General features: G+C 39.3%; 1 protein-coding gene across 6 annotated transcripts; it reads right to left on the bottom strand.

The window, feature by feature from the left end:
* Positions 1–7,765: 7,765 nt before the first annotated feature.
* On the bottom strand, positions 7,766–20,922 carry SPMIP5 (sperm microtubule inner protein 5). 6 transcript variants are annotated; one of them, XM_020988161.2, is made up of 7 exons: positions 20,801–20,922; positions 18,347–18,430; positions 17,883–17,963; positions 15,187–15,408; positions 9,111–9,297; positions 8,542–8,618; positions 7,766–8,403 (listed from the first exon to the last, which is right to left on the bottom strand). In XM_020988161.2, the coding sequence occupies exons 3-7, from the start codon at positions 17,956–17,958 to the stop codon at positions 8,264–8,266; spliced, it is 702 nt and encodes a 233-aa protein (XP_020843820.1). In that variant the 5' UTR covers positions 17,959–17,963; positions 18,347–18,430; positions 20,801–20,922; the 3' UTR covers positions 7,766–8,263. The 6 variants fall into 6 exon arrangements, with proteins under 6 accessions (XP_020843820.1, XP_020843818.1, XP_020843823.1 ...); XM_020988159.2 differs by having other exon boundaries at positions 7,767–8,403; positions 17,883–18,105; XM_020988163.2 differs by lacking the exon at positions 7,766–8,403 and adding an exon at positions 8,936–8,973 and having other exon boundaries at positions 8,546–8,618; positions 17,883–18,105.
* Between the last annotated feature and the right edge of the window lie 6,003 nt (positions 20,923–26,925).

Raw genomic sequence — 26,925 nt, 5'->3', positions numbered from 1 at the left:
TGTGACATATCTGAAGTGGGGTCTGTATTATTCCAAAAGCTCAGTTTATAAAACAAACTCGAATTTCCCAATGCATCTTAGAAAGTAAATTTGCTAAAGCTCTCCTTACTAAGAGCATAATGCAATGACAAATGTTCCATGTTCCTGTCTAATTACTATACTTACCTTTTTCTTTTTTCTTTTTTTTTTAGTGAATTAGGTTGACTTTAATGCAAGAAACATTTATTGTTCTTGAGTTGCATCCAACTCTTCATGACCCCATTTTGAGTTTTCTTGGCAGATACTAGAGTAGTTTGCCATTTCCTTCTCTAGCTCATTTTATAGATGAGGAAACTGAGGCAAACAAGGTTAAGTGATTTATCCAGGGTCACCTAGCAAGTAACTGTCTAAGGTCAGATTTGAACTGAGAAAGATTGGTCTTCCTGACTTCAGGCCTAGGTTAGTCCATCCACTGAGCAACCTAGCAGTCTGCAGGGAACATTGCTTAGGGCTTTTGTATCTTCATTCTAGTACTATTTTAAGAGGGTTTTTTCCCCCTTCTAGAGTGAGATCATTAGTTTCCATCCTTTAGCTGTTAAAGACGATTTCTGTTAAACTGATTTGGAGAATGCCAGCGCTGTTTTCAACAAGGTAGTCATGATGCCTCCAAGTTTTTACTAGAGCATATATGGTTACTCTTTTCAGGTAAATAGTGACTTTCCAAATGTATCACCTGGAGAAAACACAGCAAATCTCTGTTGTTTTCATGCTATGGTTTCTTATCCTGGTGATTCTTAAATTTGTATACCTTTAACTGTTGCCTAAATTACCCAGCCCATAGACACATATAGAATTAGGACCCTGAGTACCCAGCCTAGAGACAGGTGCACAGGACCAAGACTCAGAGTCAGCCAACACAAAGACACAAAACATTGGGTCTCTCCAAGTAATACACAGAGTCCCACTGCTGGAGCCATGAAAATCCAACATGCATACATGAAGAACTGGGAATCTGAGTAATCCAATGTATAGAGACACACACAGAATTGAGACCTTGAATTATCCAGCACAAAGGATTGGAATCCTCAGTCATCCCACAGACCATACAGGCAGTCAAGATTGAAACCCTGAGTTATCCAACACAGAGAACTAAGACGCAGACCTAGCTAGTTACATTCAGAAATCTGGGACCAGGGGTATGTGGGAGCCAGCTCATGCTGGTTAATAGGAGTCAATTGTTAAATTTCCAGTATGAGCATATATGTCTCAGAAACATGCAAACTCTATAAATCAGGGCTTGGTTTATTGTTTTACTGATTATTTAGACTTAAGAAAGAGTTGAGAACATTTTACTAACGCAGATCAAATTTACATGTGTCATTTGTACTTGGGGGGGGCAGAGCTGGTTGTTAAACTTTAATCAGCAAGCTCCTGTTTCCCAAAATGCAGGTGGATACAATGTACCACAGTGAAAAGAGCACTAGATGTGGAAGCAGTAGATGAGTTCAAATCCTAACTTCGCTTCATGCAATCTGGGAGGTCCTGGGTAAATCGATTCATATCTCAGGGCCTCTAGTCCTTGTCACTAGCATGAGGATTGTGTTGAATATTACTGAAGGTCCTTTCTTTCCTAAATCCCATAGGATTTAGGACAAGACTGGGACCCTATAAGGGTAAGGGAGAAAGGGCTTGAGATCAAAGCACCTGAGAGAAGGAAGACCCAAAGATCATAACTGCTTTGCTGATTCTGATGCTTAGCACTGTATCTACAATGACAGTTTACTGCATGGAAATGACTAGGTTTCATTATATATTAGAGAACAAACTTCCCTTCTATCTTCACTTCCTTTGTCACTTACATTTCAGCAGTGGTGTCTTAAGAGTCAACAGATGTTTGTTGAATTGAATTTGGAAAATGTGTACTATATCCTGAACAGGTCCTTTGTACTATGAGGGAAATGTACACCCTGTCTAGGTGCTGCTGGCTAACCCTTCTGGATAACTCTTTTTCCAACATTCCTTTGGTTTTGGTGGGGTGATAATTTCAGATAGGTACAAACTCTAAGAGTTGGAAGATACCTTAGGAGCTATTTAGACAAACACTTATCTGAATGAGACCCTAAGCTTAGATGTCAATAGACCGTAACCAATTATTCTCTGGTAGGTTTTACTTTGAGATAGTGAGGCATAGAGGAAAAGGTGCCAACTCTGAGGCCAGAGGACCCGGGTTCAAATCCTACCTCTTATACTTCCTGCTGTCTGTGTAATGTTGACAAATAACTCAAACCATCAGTTTCTTCATCCTAGATCTATGAACCTGCTACAACTTCCCCCCAAAGAGGCCATGTTACCTCTTTTCCAAGACTTCCCACAAATGGGATCTACTACTTCCTAAGGCAACCCATTCCACTTTAATAGCTCAAATTGCAAAGAAGCTTTTCATTACACCAAAAGTATACATTTCTGTCTCAAGCCCTGAACCTTTTTTGCCCACTCTCCTCTTCCAATAACTTTGACTTTCCTCTTCCTAGAACTTTCCAGGATAGAAACTTCCAGTTTCCTATAATTTCCTAGAATCCGTGTCTCAAAGGAGATACTTGTGAATCACTTTGAACAGTGCCTGGTGCATAGCAGCCATGTAATAAATGCTTGTTCCCCTCTCCCCTTCCTCCTTCCCTCTCTGCCTTTGACCTCAGAGTTATAATACCATTACAGGTACCTGGCAACATCCAATCCTTGCATATAAAACATCTGGACCCTTTCAGTTTTTCTGACCTGCCTGAACTGGGCAATTCATTTGACCTACATCTGCCTTAGTTTCTCTATCTGCGAAATGAAGGGATGAAATTACATAGATTCTAAGGTCTCTTTCAATTTAAATTCTCTACAACTCTATAAATCTCCTGTCTTATCTTGTGTTGATTCACCCAAGAATCGACAGATAATCTAATCCAATATATCAAATGAAATGTAGATGTCATGGATATTTTATGCTGTTACCTTGAACAAAAGCACTTTTGTACTAATAAAATCTATTTGGGGAAGGCATACTCTCAGAATGGCCAAGGGGTCATGTGGTATAACGGAAAGGACACTGGACTACTGAGAAGCTCCAGTCCTGGTACCACCATCAGCTACATTGATCTCAACAAATCACTTACCTTTTCTAGGTCTCAGTTTCTTCATTTATGAAATGAGAACTTTAGCCTAGATCTCTGTTGCAATCCACTGCCAGGACTTAACTGGGGGGAGGGGAGGGAAGCAAAGAAGAACTAGATGAGACAGTCAGTGATGAAGGCAAATTGATTCATATATTTAGGGAAGGCCTGGTGGATTAACTGGAAACACCCAAGGGAGTACTTGAGGGAGTGAAAGGGGTTACAAGGAAAAGGGGATGATACCAGGACAGTAATCTCCAAACTACAGCATCAGCAGACACTACCAAACCAGAGCAGCCTTCTTATCTCTCATAATGGGGCCTACACGGAAATTTTCGTAGAAGGATAGGGAAAGGCAGAGAAGAGATCCAACCAGGAATATTGTCAAAGAGCCTCAGGCAAGACAGTCTTCAAGTCAAAGCAGAAGGAAGGGAACCACAATGTGTATTGACAAAAGTTACTCCCAGGATTTAGTGCTTGTTTGACCACGCTCTTGACACTATCAAATGACTTGCCTAATCATAAAGCAAATTAGTGTCTGAGGTCTCCTGACTTCCAGTCCAATGTCCTTCTTAAAATACCATACTGCCTCCAAAGGAACACTTTAATATCCACAGAGAACAAACTTTGTGTAGGTTTCAGCCCCAAGAGACTCAACCCTGAGTTTCCTCCATCCCACTACAATTAATAAATCAATACTATTGAATACAAAGAAATAAATTCAAAGACAATAAAGCAATGCAAAGATTGTGTCACAAAAATTTAAAGCTAGATAGGACATTAAACTCTTCTGTTTTGCATTTAAAGTCAAGCCAAGAAGTCAACAACCATTTGTTAAATGCCTACCATGTGCCAGGCACTGTACTAAGTACTGGGATTAAAAAAAAAAGGTTAAAAAACCGCAACACCATTCCCAGTCCTCAAAGAGTTTATAGTCTAATAGAAGAGACAGCCTACAACAAATATGCACAAATATGATATACAGTTATCCCTTCTAAACCACAGCTTTCCCCATGGTGGTTTCAATATATCTTGTGCCATTATAAGAAATTAAATTGGAATTTGGGGGGAATTTTGAGGAAGCCTCAGACAACATGCAAAGGCCAGCAGATGATGCAGAGCCTATGAAATACATAACCCAAATTTAACAATAAGGTACTATAAATAACCAGAAAAGAAAAAGAAAAAATTCAGACCTCTTCTCTGGTAGGAAGAGAGGGCCAAAAAATTTTATGAGGATTTTCCAGATCACAGTGACACTGTGCCCCTAACCCATTGTGATGTGGAAGAGATAACTGTATACAAAGATAAATTGGAGATAATCTTAGAGGAAAGGAGATAGCTTTAAGGGGGATAACAGAAAGGTTTCTTGCAGAAGATAGGATTTTATCTGCAACCTGAAGGAAACCAGGGAAGTTAAGTGACAGAGGTGAAGAGGAAGATAATTCTAAGCACAGGGTTGGTCCTTTATGATTTATCTCCAGTCTATCTTTCCAGTCCTGTTGCTCATTACTCTACCTTGCATACTCTGTTAATGCCAAACTGGCCTCTTGCCCATACACAGCACTCCATCTTCTATCCCTGTGCCTTTGTACAAACCATTCCCCATAACTAGGATCATCTTCTCTTCACCTCTGCATCTTAGAATCCCCAGCTTCCTTTAGGACTCAGCTCAAGAGCCATGTTCTATGCAAAGCCTTTCCAGACTCCTCTCTACCACTACTGTTGCTGGCCATGGTACCTAGTATGTTGTACATATTTTCCTTTTAATTATTTGTGTGTGTGTGTACTTGTTTTTTCACTTGTAGAATGTAGGATCCTTGAGGGTAGAGATCACTTCTTTTTTGCCTTTGCATCCCTTGCACCTAGCATAGTACTTGGCATATAATAAATACTTAACAGGATGAAGGAATGAATAAATAAATGAATGTAGTCCAACATAGTTATGTCAGATGAGGAAATTAAGACATTGAAAGAGGAGATGAATTACCCAAAGAAACATAACTGGTTAATAGTAAAGCTAAGACTCAAATCCAAGTCTTCAGATTTGATACCCAGGACTCCTTCAACTATACCATGAAGTTCACCAAGAGATGGCGCTGGAAATTGTGTAAACATGCCCTGTCAGTTCCCACAGCATTATGGATGCACAGGTAATTTTGTCTTATCAGATATCAGATAATGGAAATGTTTTTAGTGGCCATAATGGGGCCATTACTAGTTCAGCTTGTGTTAATAATGATAGTTTGTAATGCAGGAAAATCACCTACTTTGCCTTCCTCTCTGACAGCCAACACTCCAGAAATTATAGGCTAGGAAGAAACATGAAAGATGGAGATTAAGAAAAAGAATTGAAACACATAACTGCTTAAACAAAGAAGTTGCAGATTTGCAGTGAACTTGGTGATCATGACAGTGAAGTTGGAGGGAAAATTAGATGATATTAAAGAATTGATTAAAACACCTGCATTCAGATTTTATTACCTTTGTCACCTCTGGCTCTTGGGGGGAAAGAGAGAGAGAGAGAGAGCTGAAGCTGTATCACACATCATTAAAGATAGCACTAATGAGTGCATGGTTTAAATTCTAAAGCACAAAATTTAATTTAAAAGATGCAAAAACTCACATATCCCCTTGAGGGGAAATTCAATCATATGCCTCCTTTAATTTATTTCAATAGTAAATAGTAGAGCAGGTTTTCAAGCTCTATGAGTCTGTCCCATCCATCTCTCCTCTCTCTCTCTCTCTCTCTCTCTCTCTCTCTCCTTCTTTCTTCTTCTTCTTCTTCTTCTTCTTCTTCTTCTTCTTCTTCTTCTTCTTCTTCTTCTTCTTCTCTCTCTCCTCTCTCTGTCTCTCTCTCTCTCTCTCTCTCTCTCTTCTCTGTCTCTCTGTCTCTCTGTCTCTCTGTCTCTCTCTCTCTCTCTCTCTCTCTCTCTGTGTGTGTGTGTGTATGGAGCTTGAAAAAATGGCTCACTATGGCATTATTGAGGTAGAATCTGACCATTAAATCCAAATGTCATTTTTCTTTTGAGATGTCTTTAAATGCAATTCAGCACTTCAAAACAATCTAGCTTAAAATAGACCTATGTAATGGATCCACTCAACTCCTAGCCATCTATCGATGGCTGGAGGCCTTTTGAAATAGGAGTTTTTGTATATCATTTTTCAGTAGGTCTTCTAAGCTAACACAGGAATAGATTTTTTTCCCCTCCTAAATCGACAGGAATAGTTTTTTATAGAACAGGAGTCCCTAACATTTCTCATGGAGAGAAGCTATAATCTTGACTTTCAAGGCTTATAGATCCAGGAGAGGAGACCTGAGAGGCCATTGATTCCAAATCCTCATTTTAGAGTTGAACAAAACTGAAACCTAGGGAGGCTAAATGGATTGGCCAGCATTAGAGTTATTGTCTGGGGTGGGACCTGAACCCAAAGGCCTTCCTGACTCTAAGCCCAATTCTCTCTTCACAATACCACACTACTCTTAAGTCTTGTTTCAGAAGTTTCTTGCTGCTTGCAAGGTGATGGAGGCTCTGCTCTAAGGGCCAGTTGCTGATGGCTACATTCTCTATCTTGCAGGGAATCTCAGGATGGGAGAGGGAAGGAAGATAAGCATGGCACAACTTGGGTGGGTTGTGATTTGCATCATTGGAGGGAATATCCAAATCTGATAGATTCAATTTGGTCAATTTGAGCATTGAATTTTTGGAAACGAATGAGTACCATAGCAAAGATGGGAGCAGAAAATGGGGAAGGGCTATAGATAAGGAGAAACCATGAATATGGCAGCCATGGTGTCATGAACCCTTGAATCCCATCTGGACCTAGATAGATAGATAGATAGATAGATAGATAGATAGATAGAGAGAGAGATAGAGAGATAGAGAGATAGAGAGATAGAGATAGAGAGATAGATAGATAGATCGATCAACAGATACACAATATATATGTGTACTTTTCTTTTTCTTTATACATACATGTACACACACACACACACATGCATATGTACATATCCCAGACAAACTGTCAGCTATTTTTCAGCATCCACTCCATTGCCTGTAAGTACGAAGCAATAGTGTCATCCTATTCTACTAGAGAGTTAAGAGGGATTGAATTTGATGCTTATGCCATTGGAGGTGTAGGAGATTTGCATCCCTTTGTATATTAGATTGTAAGCTCCTTGAGGACACCAGTCTTTTGCCTGTTTTTGTATCCCCAGTGCTTAGCACAGTGCCTGGCACATAGTAGACATTTAATATTTATTCATAGATTGATGGGTACAAAAAATGTTTGACTCCTTGACCTATTTTCTTTTTTTAATGTTACTTCATGTTTCAGTGAAATAATTTTCCTCTTGGATACATGTATCTCCACTACACCCAGCAATAACATGAAACACTGGGCGGGGGGCTCAGGTGTGGTTTGAAAGTTGTCATCCCAAAATAGTAAATTTAATATCAGGGTAGCCAAAGGTGGAACTACTCTATGGCAGAACATGATGTACAAAGTCAAGGCTCTAAGATAGTATTTTATACTTACCATTGGTTTATAGATTGTAGAACTAGAAGGGACAGTAAGAGACCATCTGGCCCAGGCCTCTGTCTTCAAACTGCTAAACTTTATTTTACAAATATGTTAAGTAAGGCCCCAAAAGAAGTAGTGATTTATCCAAAATTATATAGTAAATTAATGTTAGAGCTAGGACTAGAATGTAGGTCTTGTGTTTCTTAGCACAGAGCTTCTTCCACCATACATTGTTTCCTATGGCCTCAAACTAGCCATGACAAATGTGAGGAACCCAGGGGAGAAGGTTGTCATTCATTACACAGAGAAATGACATTTTTATTTCCATCATAATAAAAGATCAGAGTTCATCTATATAATGGTTGCTCATCATTATAGCATCCCCATGGAATGCTTATGGCCAACAACCTATTGTGCAGTCAGCAGATGCATGGATTCTTGTGGAATAGCTGGTGGACAATTGTGACTGTGTCCTGAACACTTAAAAGTGGGGTGAAGTTTAGGAAACGAGATTTCAAGGAGAGGGGACTTTTCAGCACATGGATGTGTTTCAACTGGCTGACACTGCTTAAGTCAAGAGCAAGATAAGAGTCCTGTGAGTCCTATCCCCCTATATAGTTTCTACAGGGCAATGGTTCAAGGTATTTCCCAGGTCTGCAGGGTCCTCGATACAGTGTTGGAAAGGCATAAAGTGAAGAGCTTCCATAACCACCTCCACAGGGTCTTCTAGTGGAATCTTCATCTGTAAAATAAAGTTGTTAGTTTTTAGTTCAATGATGAACACTGCGTTTAGCCCTGGTGTTAGACTAGGAGCCAGCTAATGAATATGTCAGTGGAAAACAGGTTCAACCTGATTTGTGAAACAAAAAAGGATACTTACATTGATCTTTTGGTTTAAATTCTGGGCAAAACTTAGGAGGTACATGGGAAGTTTTAAATGGCTTATCTCCCATCAGGCTGCAGTTGAAATAGAAACCACAATATTATTTCAAAATATGCCCAGAGGGCTTCCATATCTTACAGCCAATTGATGATTTTCCTCCTTCTGAATTGTGTTTTTTTGTAGATCTGTGGACACAACTGGAAGTCATTCCAGTCCCTCCCCATCTTCTTTCCAGCTGAGCTACTGCTAGAGTCCCACCCTGAAGTGGCAGGGTTGTCAGATACGCCCTCATTTGCCCCTAAGGACAGTCAATTCAGCACTCAACCCCTCTTCTCTTCACAAGGAACAGTGAGGTCTCAGTCATACTGCCTGGGGACGAGGGACATCTTACCGCTGTCTTGGGTTATCCTCCAAGATGTTGAGTATTGACTGCAAAAAGCAAAAAGCACCTCTGCAGCAAATTTAGATATAGATGAAGACACATTTGGAATATGAACAAATTACTTTGGATTTCAAGTGCTTTTTCCTATTGCTAACCATTGCTAACTTCTTCAGGTGAATCTTACCTCTGGTAATGTTTGAGTGGACCTTTCTTGTGTGTTTCTATCATATTTAGGAAATCTTCATAGCTCTGTTTTGCCATCACATGATGACGCACAGCATAGCCAAGTTCCGTAACCCTGGCTCTTGGTATATAGCCAGCCCAGCCAGGAATGGGGGGCTCCTGTAAAGGCTTCTTGTTATGATCAGCTTCTGCAAGGGGATAAAATCACACTTACAAGCAATACCCCTAGTTAACCAGTACTCAAGTGCCCTCTTAAATTGCTAAGGATCCAAAAGTTCAAGCTGATAGTCATGTAGTGTCTAAACCAGAAGATCTGTGCTCAAAAAGGGCTTATCTTAACAATAAAAATGCTTCAGAAGCCACTCAGAAATTTTTTTTTTACATATATTCATCATGAGTCACATAGAGAGGCAGGAAATTTGCCCTATGAAAATCAACTAATCAATCAATCAACCAGTATTTATTAAGCAGTTATGTGACAGGCAGTATGCTAGGACTTGTAGATAGGAAGAGCAGCTCAAGGTCTCAAGGACCTTATATTTTATCTGGGAGGTAACATTTACATATATTAGTATAGGCAAAATGCATGCAAATAAATATAAGAAAATGCCATGACGGAAAGAGTCAACTGTGGAGACTGATGCCTGGTTTCAGATCCTGCTTCTGTCACTTCTTACCTGCGTGACTTCGGACACATTCCTTCATCTCTCTCTAGGTCTCACTTTCAGATGAGGGGTGTGTGTGTGTGTGTGTGTGTGTGTGTGTGTGTGTATGGGGGTGTCTGTGTATAATTATATAGCCTCTAATTATATTATCTAATTTATCTAATATCTAATAATACATAATTATCATATATTATCATATATCATGTTGTTAAATCATGTTATATCATATCATATCATATCATATCATACTATATTATATAGCCTCTAATTCACCTGTTTCTTTTCAAAAACCCATGATAGACCCATATAGACCCATGACCCTAGAATTTTCTCTCAGATCCCGTACAGATAGGTTTCCCAAAGTATATGTACATGGGTTTTTCCTAGCCTAGAATGCCTAGTCCCCTACCAATAATGTAAAAATGTTATATGAATTAGGCTTCTATTTCCTTATCTACTACTCCCAAAATTTATTTAACCTATAACATCCCTGAAATATAATATTTAAAATATTATTTCAACTATACAAAATCACAATGTATAACATTATAGGAAAATGCTTTCTGAGAAAAAAAAAAGCATTCCTTCTTCTATCCTCCTAGCAGTAATAACGACAATAGCATCAGTGTCAGGAGGCAGTAGCTCCTGTGGGAAAAGATAAAGAAAGGGAAAGAAGGTGGGAGACATGTTTTCAGATATCAATGTGTACTTAATTCTATACATCCGTGTAAGAGTGGTATCTGTCTTTTGGTCAAGTCACCTTTCATGTTCTGTATCGTGAAAAAATAGAAGGTGGCTTCCAACTAGTCTCTTCACATCCAGCCTGGGTGAAATTGGAAGACCCAGTCTTTTAAAAAAAAAAAGTGTGTGTGTGTGTGTGTGTGTGTGTGTGTGTGTGTGTGTACGTGTACATATATATCATATGTATATGTATATATACATACACACAAATACACACACATACTATATATGTGTATGTATGTGTCTATGACACATACATATCTATACATCTATATCTATATATTTTACTGAAACTGTGTTTCAAAGGGAGCTCATGGCAAGCAACTTCATCTAGACATTATTGCTCTATAAGCCACTACACCACACTGTCTTCTCACTACAGAAATGCAAACAAAAATATGACCGAGCATTCACTTTACTTGTTACACAAGTTGTTCTCAAATTGAGTAACTGTAAGTAGGGCTTGCTTGTACAAAGCCTATGTTAGAGTTTCAAGTTAGGTCAACTAACAGTTACACTGAATTTATTTTCTTTTCATCTTCTGAGAACTAAGTTAACATTCATTCCCCCAAAAAGCTATTATGTATCTGTCACGTTGAAGGCATTTTAATAGATCCTAGAGGAGGTAGATAAGATAGAACTCAATCAGCTCACAATCCAGAAAGTGAAATAAACCATCAACACAAATAACTACAATACAATATAAAGCTATAGTTCCCCTAATGCTAATCATGGCATGGTTTTGACATGGTCAGGCCATATCAATAAAATAAAAATGATAATACTACCCACTTTAATTGACGTATTTCATACGCCAATCAAACTAGAGATTTGACAGAGAAGAATTAAGACAAATGACAATGAAATTCATTTGAGGGAAACCAAAAGCCAAGAGTTTCTGTGAAAATAAGGGGGAAAAAAGATCCCAAATTATAAAACAAAGCAGCAACCCAAAGGATTGGGCAAAGGATATGAACAGCTTTTTTAACAAAAAGAAATGCAAATTATTAAGGACCACATGAACAAGTGCTCCAAATAGTTAATAAGGAGAGAACTGTACATTTAGCAGCTCACAAGTTTTACTAACCAAATTGCCAGATGGAAAAAGACAGGAATAAGCTAATGGTGGAGAGTCTGTAGGGAAACAAACAAATCCATACAGTATTAATGGAATTATGAACAGTCCAACCATTCTAGGCATCAATTTTGAAGAATGAAAAGATTTACTAACTGTTCACACCCTTTGATCACATTATTAAGTATTATACCCTAAAGAAATAAATGACCCCAAATTCCCATATCTAACAAAGTATTCATAGTTTTCTTCATAGAAGCAAAAAAACAGGGCAGCTAGGTGACGAAGTAGATAGAGCATCAGCACTCGAGTTAGGAGGACCTGAGTTCAAATCCAGTTTCAGACACTTGACACTTACTAGCTGTGTGACCCTGGGCAAGCCATGTAACCCTATCGCCTAACAAAACAAAACATAAAAAAAAAACACCACAGAAGCAAAAAACTAGAGACAAATTGGAGGTACATCAATGTGAAAGGTTGAATAAATTATGGTATATGAATGTAATGGAATTTTATTCTGCTATAAAAATTATAAAATGCATAAAAACATGGGAAAACTTGTATGAACGGATTTGGAGCAAAGACAGAATGAAGAGAATGATATACACAAAGACTACATACAATAATGGAAATGAATGCTAAAAAAACCCCAGAATTTTAATCATTTGCTTGTAGCTGGACGAATGATAGCAGGCTCCATTCAGGATATAATATTAGAACTGGGCCTTGAAGAATGGGAAAGATGTCAATAAACTAATGGGAATACTCCCCATCAACATTCTGGGACATCTGTCACTCTATATAGCCACCTTTGACTTTATGGTTGACAAAGCACTTTATTTACAGTAGCTCTTTAAAGAGGCTAGTAGAAGTAGTGTCTTCTTTATTTTGCAAATGGAACTCAGAAAAGTGCTTTATTCAAAGTTCACATAGTAAATGTCTGATTTGGAGACGCAAATTTAGTTTTCCTGACCAAATTATCTTTCTACTAGACCAGTCGTTCTCAAATTGTGGCCTGGAGACCCCTGGGGGTGCCTGAGACTCTTTCAGGGGCTCATTGAAGTCAAAACTATTTTCATAATAATGCTAAGATATTTTGATTTCTAACATAGTCAATATTGATAGCTATAAGCTAAAAAACTCTTTGGGTGACTCCTCAATAATATTTAAGACTGTATATTTTAAAATATTTAAGAATTTAAAACTCATATTAAAATATAAATATTAAGTGTAGTATTTAATGAAAAGTTTGAGAACTACAGAACTAGACAATGAAACCTCCTAATGTTTGGCTCTATCTCCTATTTTACCTCTCACAAGTTAAGTCTACTTTTACTTCATCATTAAAGCCCTTTGCAGACCTTAAAGTGATATATAAATGTGAGCTGTTGTTAACATTATTTTTCTCCCTTCAAAAGAATCCATTCTCAAATCCCATTCCTCTACTTATCTCTGAGCTTAACTGTTGAAGATTGTGTTGCCATCTTATTTTGCAAGTTTCCAATTTTCTAAGTCCTTTAAAAGGTCAGAGGTAAGAAATTCTACATAACACATTAATTGTTCAGTCATGCCAGACTCTTTGTGACCCCATTTGGGGTTTTCTACTAGAATGGTTTGCCATTTCCTTCTCCAGTTCATTTTACAGATAAGGAAACTGAGGCAAACAGGGTTATGTGACTTGCCTGGAGTCACCCAGCTAGTAAGTATCTGAGGCCAGATTTGAACTGGGGAAGGTGAGTCTTCCTGATTCCAGGCCTGGCACTCTAGCCAGTGCACCACCTAGCTGCCCTAGCACAGTAGACAGGAATGGCAAATTGGCTAAATACATTTCCTGGAGAGGAGATGCCTGGGGAGGTCCAAGCCATTCTGTCCTTTCCCCTTTGCCCTCTTCTAACACAGTGCTGGCATTTATCTTGCAAGTCCTTATGCAGTCCTTACCCCAGTGCCCTGAGGCCAGAGGGTGTAAACTGAAAGGTGACCAAGTACCGCCTCAAGGTTAAGAGAAATACCAGAATCTACCTGGGGGGTCGCAATTTACACTCAGTACAAGTGCTTTAGACCTAGCACATTGTTGATTCATTGATTTATAAGGAGAAAATTCAAGACAGATGGAAGTATTTGAATGTGCAATAAGCTGCCTTGGGAGATGAGTTCCCCACCACTTCAAGTCTTCAAGTGATGGCTGGATGAACACGTGCCAGATGTCATTAAGGGGATTCATGGGAGATAGACTGAACAAGATGGCCTCCCAGATGCCTTCCAGCTCATATTTTATGGCATATATTAAAAGTTACCTTACCTTCCTCTTGAGCCCCCTAACCAGATGTAATCTCTCTAAACCACCCTGTGCCTCTCTCTTAGGGCATGTATCACACCACCTTCTGTAGCATTACTGATGTTCCAGTCTCATCTCTTGCTATTCTTTAAGCTCCCCATGCTCTCATAGGCTTTGTGTCTTTAACTTAGCTGGAGTGGTTCACCATTGCCTTCCCCAGTTCATTTTGCAGATGAGGAAACTGAGGCAAACAGGGTTAAGTAACTTGCCTGAGGGTCACCCAGCTAGTAAGTGTCTGAGGCCAGATTTAAACTCAGGAAGAGGAGGTTATAAAATTCTATTACAATCTGAAGGTAAGCTTCGTCATTTACTTAACTAGTATAACCTGCAGCAACTAAGAATTTGAAATAGATGTGGAATAAGCACTGGCTGGTTTGATATCATTATCAGTTGTTAGAATTTAGTAGAGACCAGAGAGATTGTCTAATCCATCCCCTTATTTTACAGATGTGCTCTGGGCCCTTACAGCTTGAAGTAAAGGTAAAATGACTGGTCCAAGGTTACATACCAAGTTAGTGATAAAACTGGCCCTTGAACTCAGCTCTCCTAACTCCTGGCCCAATGCCTTCTTCTTCCCATTAGAATCCCACTGCCAGTTACCTCTCTCATTTGAAATGCTTTGTTTACCTGGTTTCAAAAATCTAGCCTTTCACACTTCATATTTACAAGTAAAGATTCTGAAAACTGTCCTGCTCTTGTTCATGAAGGCTTTCCCATTTAGAGAAAAGAAGGGAATAAGCATTTTTATAGCACCTACTGTGTGCCAGGCACTGTGCTAAGTGATCCTCACAACAACCTTGCAAGATAGGTGCTATTATTATTAAATTTTTGGGGGAGGATTAGGCAATGGGGTTAAGTGACTTGCCCAGGGGTCACACAGCTAGTAAGTGTTATGTGTCTGAGGCCGGATTTGAACTCAGGTCCTCCTGAATCCAGGGCTGGTGTTCTATCCACTGTACCACCTAGCTGCCCTGATAGGTGCTATAATTATCCTCATTTTACAGTTAAGAAAACTCAGGCAGACAGAAGTTAAATGACTTGCCCAAAGTCACACAGCTAGTAAGTGCCTGAGGCTGGATTTGAACTAGGATCTTGTACTCCAGGATCAGCTGCTTTATCCATTTCACCACTTACTGTCAGGTTACTCAGCTGTCCTTCATTTACTTGTGAACCTCCATTTACTCAGTGGTCAGGTAATTTCTTGCTGTAGGTTCTGTTTCTAGGACTAAGTGATAGCAAAGTTTATTGAAAAACTGAGTACCTATACAAGCTGGGTGACAGCGGACATAGTAATCATGTATCATCCTTAAAACCGTTTCTTTGGAACAGATTTCTTGTAGTTTGTCAGCAGTGGCTGTGTGGTATCTCAGTGCCTCCAGCTGATTTTTGTGTCTCTGAGTTGTGTCTCTAAATTTTCTGATACAGTAACTGGTGTCACTGTTGTAAGAATTACCCATTTTGCTGAGCCGGAGAGGGACATAACCTGCAGAAGCCAAATACATGTAATATAGCATTTAACTTAGAAAGGAGTGGACAGAAGATCACCAATAACTCTAATTCATTTCTAGTGAATGGTAAACCCAACAACATCTGGAATTTCTCACATGGCCAAAAGAACTATTCGATTTTTGCGTATAAATGTTAACACCAGCAATGTGGTTTCACCAGCTATGTAACCCTCCCCAGGCCTGGGGGAAAAATGACCTTGGAGGAGGGATGGGATAGGTAGTCCCCTTCAGACAAAGAAGATGACAGTGATATTCTTTTAGAGTCCATCTCCTGATGTCAATCTTAACAGCAAATGGGGGAATATTTAATGTGACAAAATGATCATTCCAAGAAGCTACTGAAATTATTCATGTTCTTAGAGAGAATGCTTATTTTCTTTGACACTTCCAAAATGTAATTTTGGATCTTTCTTTTTGGCCCATTTGGAAATTGCAGTCTTATTAAAGCCAAGACCAAACACATGAAAAAGGTAAATGGGTTATATGTGAGAAACACCCCCTGACCAATTTTTTGCCATTTTCCTCAAAATAACATGTAATCATTAAAATTAGCGTGGGTAAAACAGAATTATTTGAGGCTTGATGCTGAATTCTAAACACTATAATATTGTCACAGTAAAACAATATTTTTATAAAAGGGTAGATGTATGTGGAAAGACATGCTATCAACGTAATTTAAAGCTAAAGACAAATACGCCTTAGTTGAAGATACTATTTTGCCCTTTTTATCTAAATAGAACTAGACTTCAGATGACCCACACTCCACCGTCCAAACCAAGACACACACACACACACACACACACACACACACACACACACACACAAAATGCATAATGTCTTTGGAATAATGGTGAATTTCAAGTTATTTTATCAATGCTTATATTTACCTCCCTTCCTCCTTTTCCAGGTAACAATTTCCTCTAATGACAGAGAGACAGACCAGTGGGTAAAGAAAAGAACACTGGCTTTAGAATAAAGAAACTTAGATCCTGAATCTTAGCTCTTGCCACTTAATAAACTAGATGGTTGTAGGCAAGTCTCATTCCTTCTCTGATCCTCAATTTTCTCAAGTAGAAAATGGAAATTTGCCCAGTCTACCTCTCCAGACTATTTTAAGAAAAGTATTTTGCATACTGTTGATAAATGGAAGCTATGATTATGTGGGGACAGCTAGGTCCCCCAACTCAGTGGATAGAGTGCCAAGCCTGGGTCAGGAAGACTCATCTTCCTCAGTTAAATCTGGCCTTGGACACTTCATAGTTGGGTGACCCTGGGTGTCACTTAACCCTGTTTGCCTCAATTTCCTCAACTGTAAAATGAGATGAAGAAGGAAATGGCAAACCACTCCAGTATCTTTGTAAAGAAAACCACAAATGGGGTCACAAAGAGTCCGAAACAACTGAAATGACTAAACGACAAAATACAAAATTGTTATGTGGAATGGTGGAGGAGTAGCAAACATTTAAGTATCTCCCATCCAAGACCCTGTGCTGGACTTCGGGTAGCAAGACAAATAAGACACGTGAACCACCCTCCCTCCCTGGCCCTTGGAGAGTTTCCGGTTGATCAAGCTTAAATAGCATTTTTAATGCTATGCCAATGAGATAATAATTGTAAAGTGATTAGCACACGGTCCCTAGGTACATAGTAAACACTACATAAATGTTAGCTATTAGCTGTTATTTTTAATCACCATCAAATCCTATCTTGATTGGTATGTAGGTGTGCACAAAACTAAAATTCTGCTAGTAGAAAAGGCATGAAATTGGATAACTACAATCTATCCTGTATTACTGGTGTTATTTATATCTCCTTGTCTTCCCACAAAGCAGTTGGAGCAACTCACTGGATAATTTAGTTAAAGCAAACTTTTTATGATGCAGAAAGATTTGGGGCAAAGTCATCAGTTGGGAATGGAGCAGCTCTGAGAAAAACCAACTGGGTGTATCCAAAGAAATCTTTGTTGCTGTCTGTTAGAAAGAAGATATCACATTTTTGTCCTTTGTTTCACTCCTCGCAAGGCAATTAGCCATAAGTAATATAGGAAGCACCAGTGTGATTCCAGACTAGGGGTATTCTTCCCACTTCCATCAAGGAAGATGCCACTCACCTATGCTTTGATAAGTTCTAGGGGCTTGCCTGAGGCACAAGTAGGAGGTTAAATAATTTGCTGAGTCACACAGCTAGTGAGTGCTAGAAGCAGGGTCAGGATGGGAACCCAAATCTTTTCTATGCCAAGCCCAGCACTGTACACTGCCATGCTGACTCTACAACTGGCAGTTACTAAAAGGCAGAAAAAAATCCCAGTATCTAGAGTGGGAAGGGACCCTGGCGGTCATCTACTCAACATACTGCCCAAAGATGATATGCTCAAATATCTTCCCAATTACACATTTTAAGTCCTCTCCTCATAACAGAATCATAATTATCAAAGGAATCCATCACTTACCTCCATATCCTGGTGTAATTGGAAGGTTTCTCATAAAGACTGGTGATGGGTCTGAGTTTTCTTGAAATGGCTCCATATTTTCTTAGAAATGAATTAAATCAATAAACACGATCATCTGCTGTCTATAGGGCCCTGTACTAGGTATAGTAGGGTCCACAAAGATTAAAAGGCATGACTGGTACAGTTGTGAATCTGGACCTCTAATAATCAAGGCTATTTATGTCTACAAAAAACAAGAGATAAGGTCTTTAGGTATAGATTTAACTGAGAAAGCAAATTTAATGAAAACTTCATTTTCAGACAGTTCAATTAACAAACTCATTTCTTTGGCGTGACTCAAAACCTACATGGGAGCCATAACATACATATTAAAATAATTGAGCTCTATAAGGCTACAAGAAACACAAAAGTAGATTGTCACCATGTCCTACTGGCTTACAGCACATCACCTTTGGGTGTCTTACCTTGCTTTCTTCAAGAGGGTGGGAGAACTGGGCTTTTAATAATTTCAATGCATAGCACATCCATTTCTTATTAAGTTAGCAGCCCTAAAATAACAATAATAATAACTTGTACTTTTGTAGTGCTTTACTATCCCCCAAATGTTTCATATTTGAAGCTTACTTGAACCTCATACCACAGCCTTGAGAGGTATGTAGTACAAATTTTATTAACCCCATTTTACAGATGAGGAACCTAAGCAACAGTAAAGACAGTAAAGAAAGACTCATGGATGGAAACCTTAATAAAGAGTATCTGAATAAAGGAGTCAGGAGATCTGGGTTCTAGTCCCAGCTCTGCTACTGAGTTCATATGTGACTCAGGTAAACTTCCTTCTCTATTCCTATTTTCTGCTCTGCAGATTTAGAGGATTGAACAGGACTTTAGCTAAGGTCCCTTTAAACTCTAATATTCTATGATTTTATAGGGACTTACAATTGTGTGCCACAAGGGCTCCAGATCCTAGGTGGCTGGCAGCATCCTCCTAAGTGGGGCAAATCCCCCAAGTACCCAAGTGGGTTGCTGCCTTAATAAGAGTAATCAGGTGGCCTTCCAAAAAGAATGTTGTATGTGTTACTGGAGTAAATCAAGATGAGTGGGGCCACATACATTTCTATCTTTATCATTGTATCTATGTGGGATCTGGTTAAAATGAACATCCATAGCAGTGGAATTTGAGGGGGGAGGATGTGGGGGAGAGAAACACGATTGAGGAATAACAAAGAAATCATTCCAAACACAAAAGGAATGACAAGAATAAGATTCTGTTTATCCTTTCTTTATCTGGTGATACTATGGGTGTGAGCAATTGCCTGTGTTAGCAACTCTTTTCAGTGATGCAGATGGGCAACTTGTATTTAATTTACAGTTTTTTAGAGATGTCTGGAGGGCACTGGAAGATTTAGTGATTCTCCTATGGTCACATAGCCAGTAGAACTTGAACCCAGGTTTTTCTGATTCCAAGGCTGACCCTTCGTCCACTATTCTAGGCTGTCATGAAGCTTCTCTGGAGAATTTTTTTTTCTTTGTTGTTGGGTCATCCAGTGCCAATGAATAAAAATGTGCTTGGGGTAAAATTATTCAATTGTGCTGATTATGTCATTAAAGTTTGCTGATAATAAGTACTGTTTAATGCCAGTGCTTTGTTCTGTTTTGAGCAAATCTGATGGGCCCTACATCTACAACAGAAGAGAACCATGGCCTGTATTTCTTATCAGCATGGCCACAGCTTTCCCAAAGCTAACCCAAATTAGCTAACAGCCTCCCTCTAAGCATATTTAATATAGAGAAATCAAATGAGATTGTGAATGTAAAAGTGCTTTGCAAAGAGTGAAGGGGCTAAATCATCACAGGGAAACACTTGGATTCGTTAGAATCATACACTATCATGACTGAAGGTCAGAAGCGATGTGGTGGAAACCTGGACTGAAGCATAAATTCTCAAGAGGGTAGTAATCATTCAACCTCTGCTTGAAAACAGCCAGCAAAAGTTATCTCTGGAGGTAGCCCTGTTATACTGCTCTTCATCTCTGAGTCTCTATTTCCTTCTCCAAGGACATCCCTGCCTCCTCCCCAAAGCTAGCAAAGAAGCATCTATCAAAACTTGAAGGGACCTTATAGACCAATATTTTCATTTTACAGGAGGCAATGTTGTACAACTATCTAGAGTGAGAATTTGATCCAGATCCTGATACTGCTTGTGTTATCAATTGCCCACATCACTCAACCTCGATGGACCTCAGTTTCCTCATCCATAAAATGATGGGGTTGTACCAGATGGCCTCTGGGAATCCTTTCCAGTTCTAAATCTAAGATCCCATGACATCAATGTGCAGAGAGGAAATAACTTGGCCAATGCCCAAGAGCATGCAGCACTCCTCCAAAAAGTCCTTCTCTTATAATGGTCCTTTCCCAAAAAAGAAAACTCACTAGCCTTGAGGTTAGAACACTTGGCTTCAAGGCTGGGCTCCAACACTTGCCAGCTGTGTAACCTTGGGCAGAACACCTCACCTCTCTAAGACTTTTTTCCTCACCTGTAAAATGAGTACTTATATCATCTTTCCTACCTAACTCACAAGGCTGTTTTGAGGATCAAACGAATTAATGGATGTGAGAACACAAAACCTCTATTGTTATACATCCTCTCAAGCAAGGTCAGGAATTCAAGGACTCATTCTCCCACGTACTGCGGGAGCTGAAATGGAGAAAGCATTCTCTAAGAGGGAAAGATTTTTGCCCACCTCTACCACAGAGAACGAGGCTAAGGAGGATTGGGGGTGACGACAGGGTGGGTTAGGATGGAGATGGGGAATCAGACTGGATCCTAAGACAGCAGACCGGGAAGGTGAGCTCAGAGGTCCCAGGACAGGGCGAGAACAGGGTGCAGGACCAGGACACGGGCGGTGGGGGAGGCTCACCCACAGGGCTCCCCGAGCTAGCAGTAAACAGCTGCGGCGCTGGAGTAGACTTGGCGCTGCTTCGCCGGACCCGGCCAGGGCCCCCAGAGTGCTCCTACAGACAGGCCCCACCCCTCTGCCCATGGCCCCTCCCCAACATTGTGCGCTCAGCGCGTCCTTAACTCCGTCACTTCCAGCTGCTGGAGATGAAGGTGTTGGGGCAGCCCCTCTGCACCCTTGCGCTGGCTGGGAATCATCGGGTTCTGCGCCCTCCCCCGAGGTTGAAAATTCCAGTTTAGGTTCCTGGGTAGGATTCGAAAAATGGCAATCAACTCCCCACCACCATCTTGACAACCACCAGGCCAGGTGGAGCAAGCAGCCCCAGGAGGGTACTGGTTGTGTTGGGACCAGGTTGGATGCTGTGCTTGCTTGTTTTGTAAGGGCGAGCTATAAGCTCCAGACCCAGGGTGAAGTGAAGCGAGTGAAGCCCGGGTACGTTGGGTTTAGAATCTGGAGTCCTGTTTAATGATCAGCTCTCGAGCCAAGGGATGGAACGGGTGCACTAAGCAGAGCCCTGGCCCTGGGGTCACAGGTTTGGGGTCCAAATGCTGCTGTCGCTGCCACTAATAATAGCTGGCTAGCATTTCTCACAGTACTTTAAGGTTCGCAAAGCGTTTAACATATATTACCTCATTACAACTCATTAAGGTTTATGGTATTGTCATTATCATTTTACAGATGAATAAACTGAATTTGAGAGGGTTTGACTTACCCAGAGCCCACAGCTAAGGAAGTATCTGAGGACGGATCTGAACTCAGATCTTCCTTGAACCAATCAGCTAACCTCACTGTGTTTCAGTTTCAAAATTTGAAAGAAAAAAAAAATGAGTGGGTTGTAGTTGATGACCTCTAAAGTCCCCCTTCAGCTCTAAATTTACGAACTTTAAGAGTGAGCAGCAACATGAAATGGGATGAACATAAAGGTTGGTGGAATAATCAGTCAACTGGCATCTGTCAATCAATGTTCTAGGCTCTGTGAATACAAACAATGAAACAATCCAATAAAAGCAACTCATTTATGTGTTCTGAAATTTGTTTCTCGCACACGTTCTGGTTCACACAGAAGATGCGTGGGAGGGAGAAGAGAAGCGTACTTCTTGGACTACATTTCCCAGAAAGCAATATATCAGAATCCCTTCAGAGGGCAAAGGCAATCACCAAGCGAAGACTCTGATTGGTAGGGAATCTTGGAGAGGTGGGAAGTTTAAAAAGCAATTGAGGGGTCAAAAGGAAACTTCTGGATAAGTACTGACATCTTCTTGGAACTCCGAAGTCTGGGTCTAGAGAGACTCCAGCCTTGACCCTTGTATGATGGATAATTTTGGCGATCTGGCGAGGTTTATAAATCAGAATAATGTTTTTAAATGTATCACATAAATACACAGAATTACAAAAGCAAACCAAAAGTTAGTGAAAATAAACGTGCATACCCCACCCCTGCCCTATCCAAGTTCACAGACCACCGAAACCCCTACCCTAGGGTATTTTACCACTGGACTGTATGAGTTCCTAAGTGACTACTAATTCCCTTTCCCAATATGTTGGGGTTGGAGGATTAGTCCGAACACGGAGTAGGGACAAAATTAGATGATAACTCTCTGCAACATATAGGTGGTTACACCCATTTATGTCTAATTCTTTCATTATTTATGTTGATTTTGTGTACTTTTGCTATTAGAGTTATGGATCCTGCAGTGGTTAAATAGAATGTTAAGTTGATATTGGCTTAACCTGTGATTTCCAAAACTTATTACCTACCTTGTGTCTCACATTTAAGCTGAGAAAAGTAGCAAGGGGCTCCAGAGCCAGAGTTTTCATTGGCTCAGTATTACATTCTGATGGAGGCTGGTCAGTCAACAGGTATTTATTAAGTACTTACTATATACCAGGGACTATGTTAAAGTGCCAGGAATACAAATACAAGAAAAAGGGTGCCCTCAAAGAGCGTACATTCTAATTGGGAAGACAGTACTTGAAAGGAAGCTGAAAAGAGGGGAGGGAAGAGAGGTGGAAGGAAAGCAAATACCTGCCAAAGGCGTATGATCAGGAAGTCCAAAGGAGTGAAGTGTGGTGGGAAATGACGAAATGCCTGGCCTGGGAGTCCTCCTTAAATGGGGGACATCTTGTAGTTACTTTGAGTGGAATGTCTTTCTCATTTCTGTCTAAATTTTATTGTTATTATATAGAGATGCTTCGATTTTTTGTGAATTTGCTTTGTATCCTACTACTTTGCTAAAGCTATTAATGGTGTCATCTAAACTTATTTGCTGATTCTCAGAGTTTTCTAACTAAACCAACATGTTATCAGCAAATAGGAATAGTTTTGTCTCTTAGGTGATGTTTATGCCTTTAATTCTTTCTCTTACATTATTATTGTTTCTAGTACTATGTCAAATAATAGTGAGTAAGGGGCATCATCCTTAATTTACTCCTGTATTTACTAGGAAAATTTCTAGTGTTTTTCCCCCAGCAAATAATGCTAACTTTTGGCTGTAGACATGAACTTTTAATCGCATCTTAAAATGGCCCTTCTGTGCTTATGCTTTGTAAAGTTTTTAGAATTAATGAATTTAGCAATTTGTGAAAAGTTTTTCACCATCTATTGATATGATCCTGTTGCTTTGGTGTTTTTTTAAATATGATTGATTATGTTAATTGTTTTCCTAATTTTGAACCATCTTTGATATAAATCCAACTTAGAGTGAATCATTTTTGGACATAAAATACTGTAGTCTTTTTGCTAGGATTCGTTTTATTTCCTTATCAATATTCATTAGTGATACATTGCTAGTTCAAGATTTAAATTGCTTATTCCAGTAAGCTGAATAACATTGTATGTAACTTTTTTATATTATATTAATAACATACAATAGAATTCATCTGTAGGACATATGGAAAGGTTTCAAGGAACTGCAGATGGGCAGATGGAAAGGCCCAGGAACTCTTAGAGACCAATGGGATTCTGTCAATAAGAGTACATATCCCCTAGGATTTCTACAGCCTCCATCACTTTTCAAAGACTTATGGAAAAAGTAATTGGTGACATAAATGTAGTGGAGGTGTTGGGGTGTCTACACGATCTCAACACAGTATCATAGATGACAGCTACAAGGGATTTCAGGGTTCATATTTTCCAACCTCTGCATTTTTCAGATGAGGAAACTGATGCCTGGGGAGGGTAAGTGGCTTGGTCAAGGTTATTTGGGTAGTAAGGAGGAGATGGAATTTGGACTCAGTTCTTATAACTCTACTATATTACCCATATGGGGTCACAGTTTAAGAAACACAAGTGGAAAAAGTTTAAGAGGCTCTGCCTAAAGACATTATTATTATTATTATTATTATTATTATTATTATTATTATTATTATTATTATTATTATTTTTGGTGAGGGCAATTGGGGTTAAGTGACTTGCCCAGGGTCATACAGCTAGTGAGTGTTATGTGTCTGAACTCAGGTTCTCCTGACTCCAGGGCCACCTAGCTATCCCAAGACAGTATTCTTTTCACTGAACCACACCACTACCCATAATTGGAAAGACACTAGAAGAACACGAGAAGAGGCTACTGAAAGTATTAGAGTGCCAAGAAGCCGTTGGTCAAAAGATGTCAATTACCAACTACCAGTTCTGTTGTAAGATACCTCTGAGGATATCTGAGACAGTCTTCTCCTTTTTCAGATGAGGAAACTGAGGCCCAAAGAATATAAGTGATTTGCCCAAGTTCATGAAGGTGCTGAGTAAAAGACCAAAGGTTGAACTCAGGTTCTCTGATCTAAATCTGGTGTTTTGTTTTGTTTTGTTTTTCACTATACTATCTAATTCTTATGAATACACAAGTGTGGACATACAAATATGGATGGACTGGAATATTATGTTCAGTAAGAAATAATAAATGTGATGAATTCAGAGAAACTTGGAAAAATTTGTATGAACTGATACAGAGTGGAATCTTAGACCTTATAATGGAATGTATCTCTCATTTCTCAGCAGAGAGGTATGGAACTGTAAGTGAAGAAAAAACCTTTGAAAAACATTGTTAAACATAGTCAAACACACAAACACAGACAAGCATTGCCAAAAAGTAACATAGCTGTTATTTTTGCTCAACTATTTTTCTTGGTTCCAAGGAAAGGTTCAATTCTCCAGGGAAGAGGCATATCTCTACAAATGGTGTGATTTAAAAATAGAAAAAAACCCCACTAAGATGTGTGACCCTGGGCAAGTCACTTAACCCCAATTGCCTAAAAAGATAATAAAAAACACTAATAAAACACCTTTTAAAAAGGTACATACCAGTTCTGAAAGACTTCTATCAAATTCGTGGGCCATGGAGTTTCTCAGCAGGGAATGAATACTAACCCTGAGAAGATAGACATGCTTTTTACCCGTAACTGTCTAAAATTATTTTGTGAATTGAAGACTTTTTTTTCCATGTAGGATTTGGTGGCTATTATTAGTGGAGACGTATGCCCTCATTGCTAAGTCCCTCAGTCATGTCACTTATATATATATGGTTGGGAAGAAGTTAAAGCAGAAGGTTAAAGAGGGGGCAATCTGGCCTAAATTTGCATGAACCATTTGGTAATTATTGGGATAAATAATGAAGTCTTGGTGTTATATATTGATACCAATCTAAAGGTCTCATGTACAACTCTACTACAAGAGTGATAATCACCAAGGAACTTATTTCATTGGCCAAGTTGAAGACTCATTAAGAGTGAGTCTCATTACCCACCCATGAATTGGAGTCCTTGGCTTTGAAGTAAGTTATCACTGATAATCGCTTTTAACGATTATTAATGTGTTTGGTGTTCAGTTTCAAATTTGGATCAACAAAAATTCCCTGACATTTTGACAAGTAGTAAGATACATGCTACCAATCAAAGTTGGATAATGACATTGGCTAGTTATATGCTCAGAGTGTATTGCTGGCCAGGAAATACCAACATAGTCATACCCTATATCCCAACAGTCCTGTAAGTCTGAATCCATGGTGATTCCCATGTTTTGAGGGAACTGGGCTGTTAGTACTGAAGGTAGTACTCCCTCTCTCTCTCTCTCTCTCTCTCTCTCTCTCTCTCTCTCTCTCTCTCTCTCTCTCTCTCTGTATACATATACATATATAAAAATTCTAACCAATAGCAGAATTTATTCTGGATGTTATGAAATAACATTAGTTTGTTGTTGTTGTTGTTGTTTTCAATGCCATAGCACCCTCTTGCTTAATATTAAGTTTTAAGTTCGTGATCTACTAAGACCCTCAAAACTTTTTCGTGGGCACTCTCATCCAGTCATAATTCCTCATTGCTATATTTTTGAAGTTGAGTTTTAGAACCCAAAGTGTAGAGCTTTATGTTTATTTTTTTAATCAAATTATTCCTTATTTGATTCAGCTCCAGCATTCCCACCTAATGAAATCTTTTTGCACCTGGATTGTTGTCCAGCATGTTAACTGTGTCTCCAAGCTTCATGTCCATGGCTAATTTAACAATCTTGTCATCTATGCCTTCTTCCAAGTCACTGATAAAAATGTACATGGTCAAAGTGTAAGTCTCTAAGGCGCTCCACTAGACCTCTCCATTCAAGCTGACATTGACCTATTAATAATGGCTCTGTTTGGGTCTGGCCATTCAAGCAGTTCCAAACCCACCTAACTAAGCTTTTTGTCTAACCATATCTCTCAGTGAACAACTTTCTCACTGACATATGATAAGTCACATATATTCAAGGCCATGACCCCAATCCATATTGTTTTCTTCCTCCTCATATGATAAATGAAAGGAGGACTAATTTGGGCTACAAGGAAGTATCATTCACTTTCACATCTCATTTTAAATATTTTTTTCCCAGAAGGCAGATTGGACAAATGTGTCCAGTCTTCAAGTCTTTCTTATGATCACAGGATCAGAGTTATAGCTGGAAGGGAACTTAAGCCATCAAGTCTATCCTTTTCATGTTACAAATGAGGAAACTGAGGCAAGGTAATTTGCCTCGGGTTATATAAACAGTAAATAACTGAGGCAGATTTTGAACTCAGATCTTGCTAACTCCAAGCCCAGCACCCCATCCATCTGTACCATCTACC

Source organism: Phascolarctos cinereus, unplaced genomic scaffold (assembly GCF_003287225.1).
Source record: "Phascolarctos cinereus isolate Bilbo 61053 unplaced genomic scaffold, phaCin_HiC Scaffold_3;HRSCAF=262, whole genome shotgun sequence".
In the NCBI taxonomy this organism is placed as follows: Eukaryota; Metazoa; Chordata; class Mammalia; order Diprotodontia; family Phascolarctidae; genus Phascolarctos; species Phascolarctos cinereus.
Note: the sequence above shows the minus strand (reverse complement) of the source record. Positions and strands in the feature narration are given on the sequence as shown.

What these genes read in the sequence shown, in the direction of transcription:
- SPMIP5 (XM_020988161.2), bottom strand. Translation starts at nt 17,958, where the DNA reads ATGGAGCCATTTCAAGAAAACTCAGACCCATCACCAGTCTTTATGAGA. An exon ending in AATTACACCAGGATATGGAG is followed by an intron (nt 15,409 to 17,882) that starts GTAAGTGATGGA and finishes TGGCTTCTGCAG; the next exon opens with GTTATGTCCCTCTCCGGCTC. An exon ending in CTGTCACCCAGCTTGTATAG is followed by an intron (nt 9,298 to 15,186) that starts GTACTCAGTTTT and finishes ATCCCCTTGCAG; the next exon opens with AAGCTGATCATAACAAGAAG.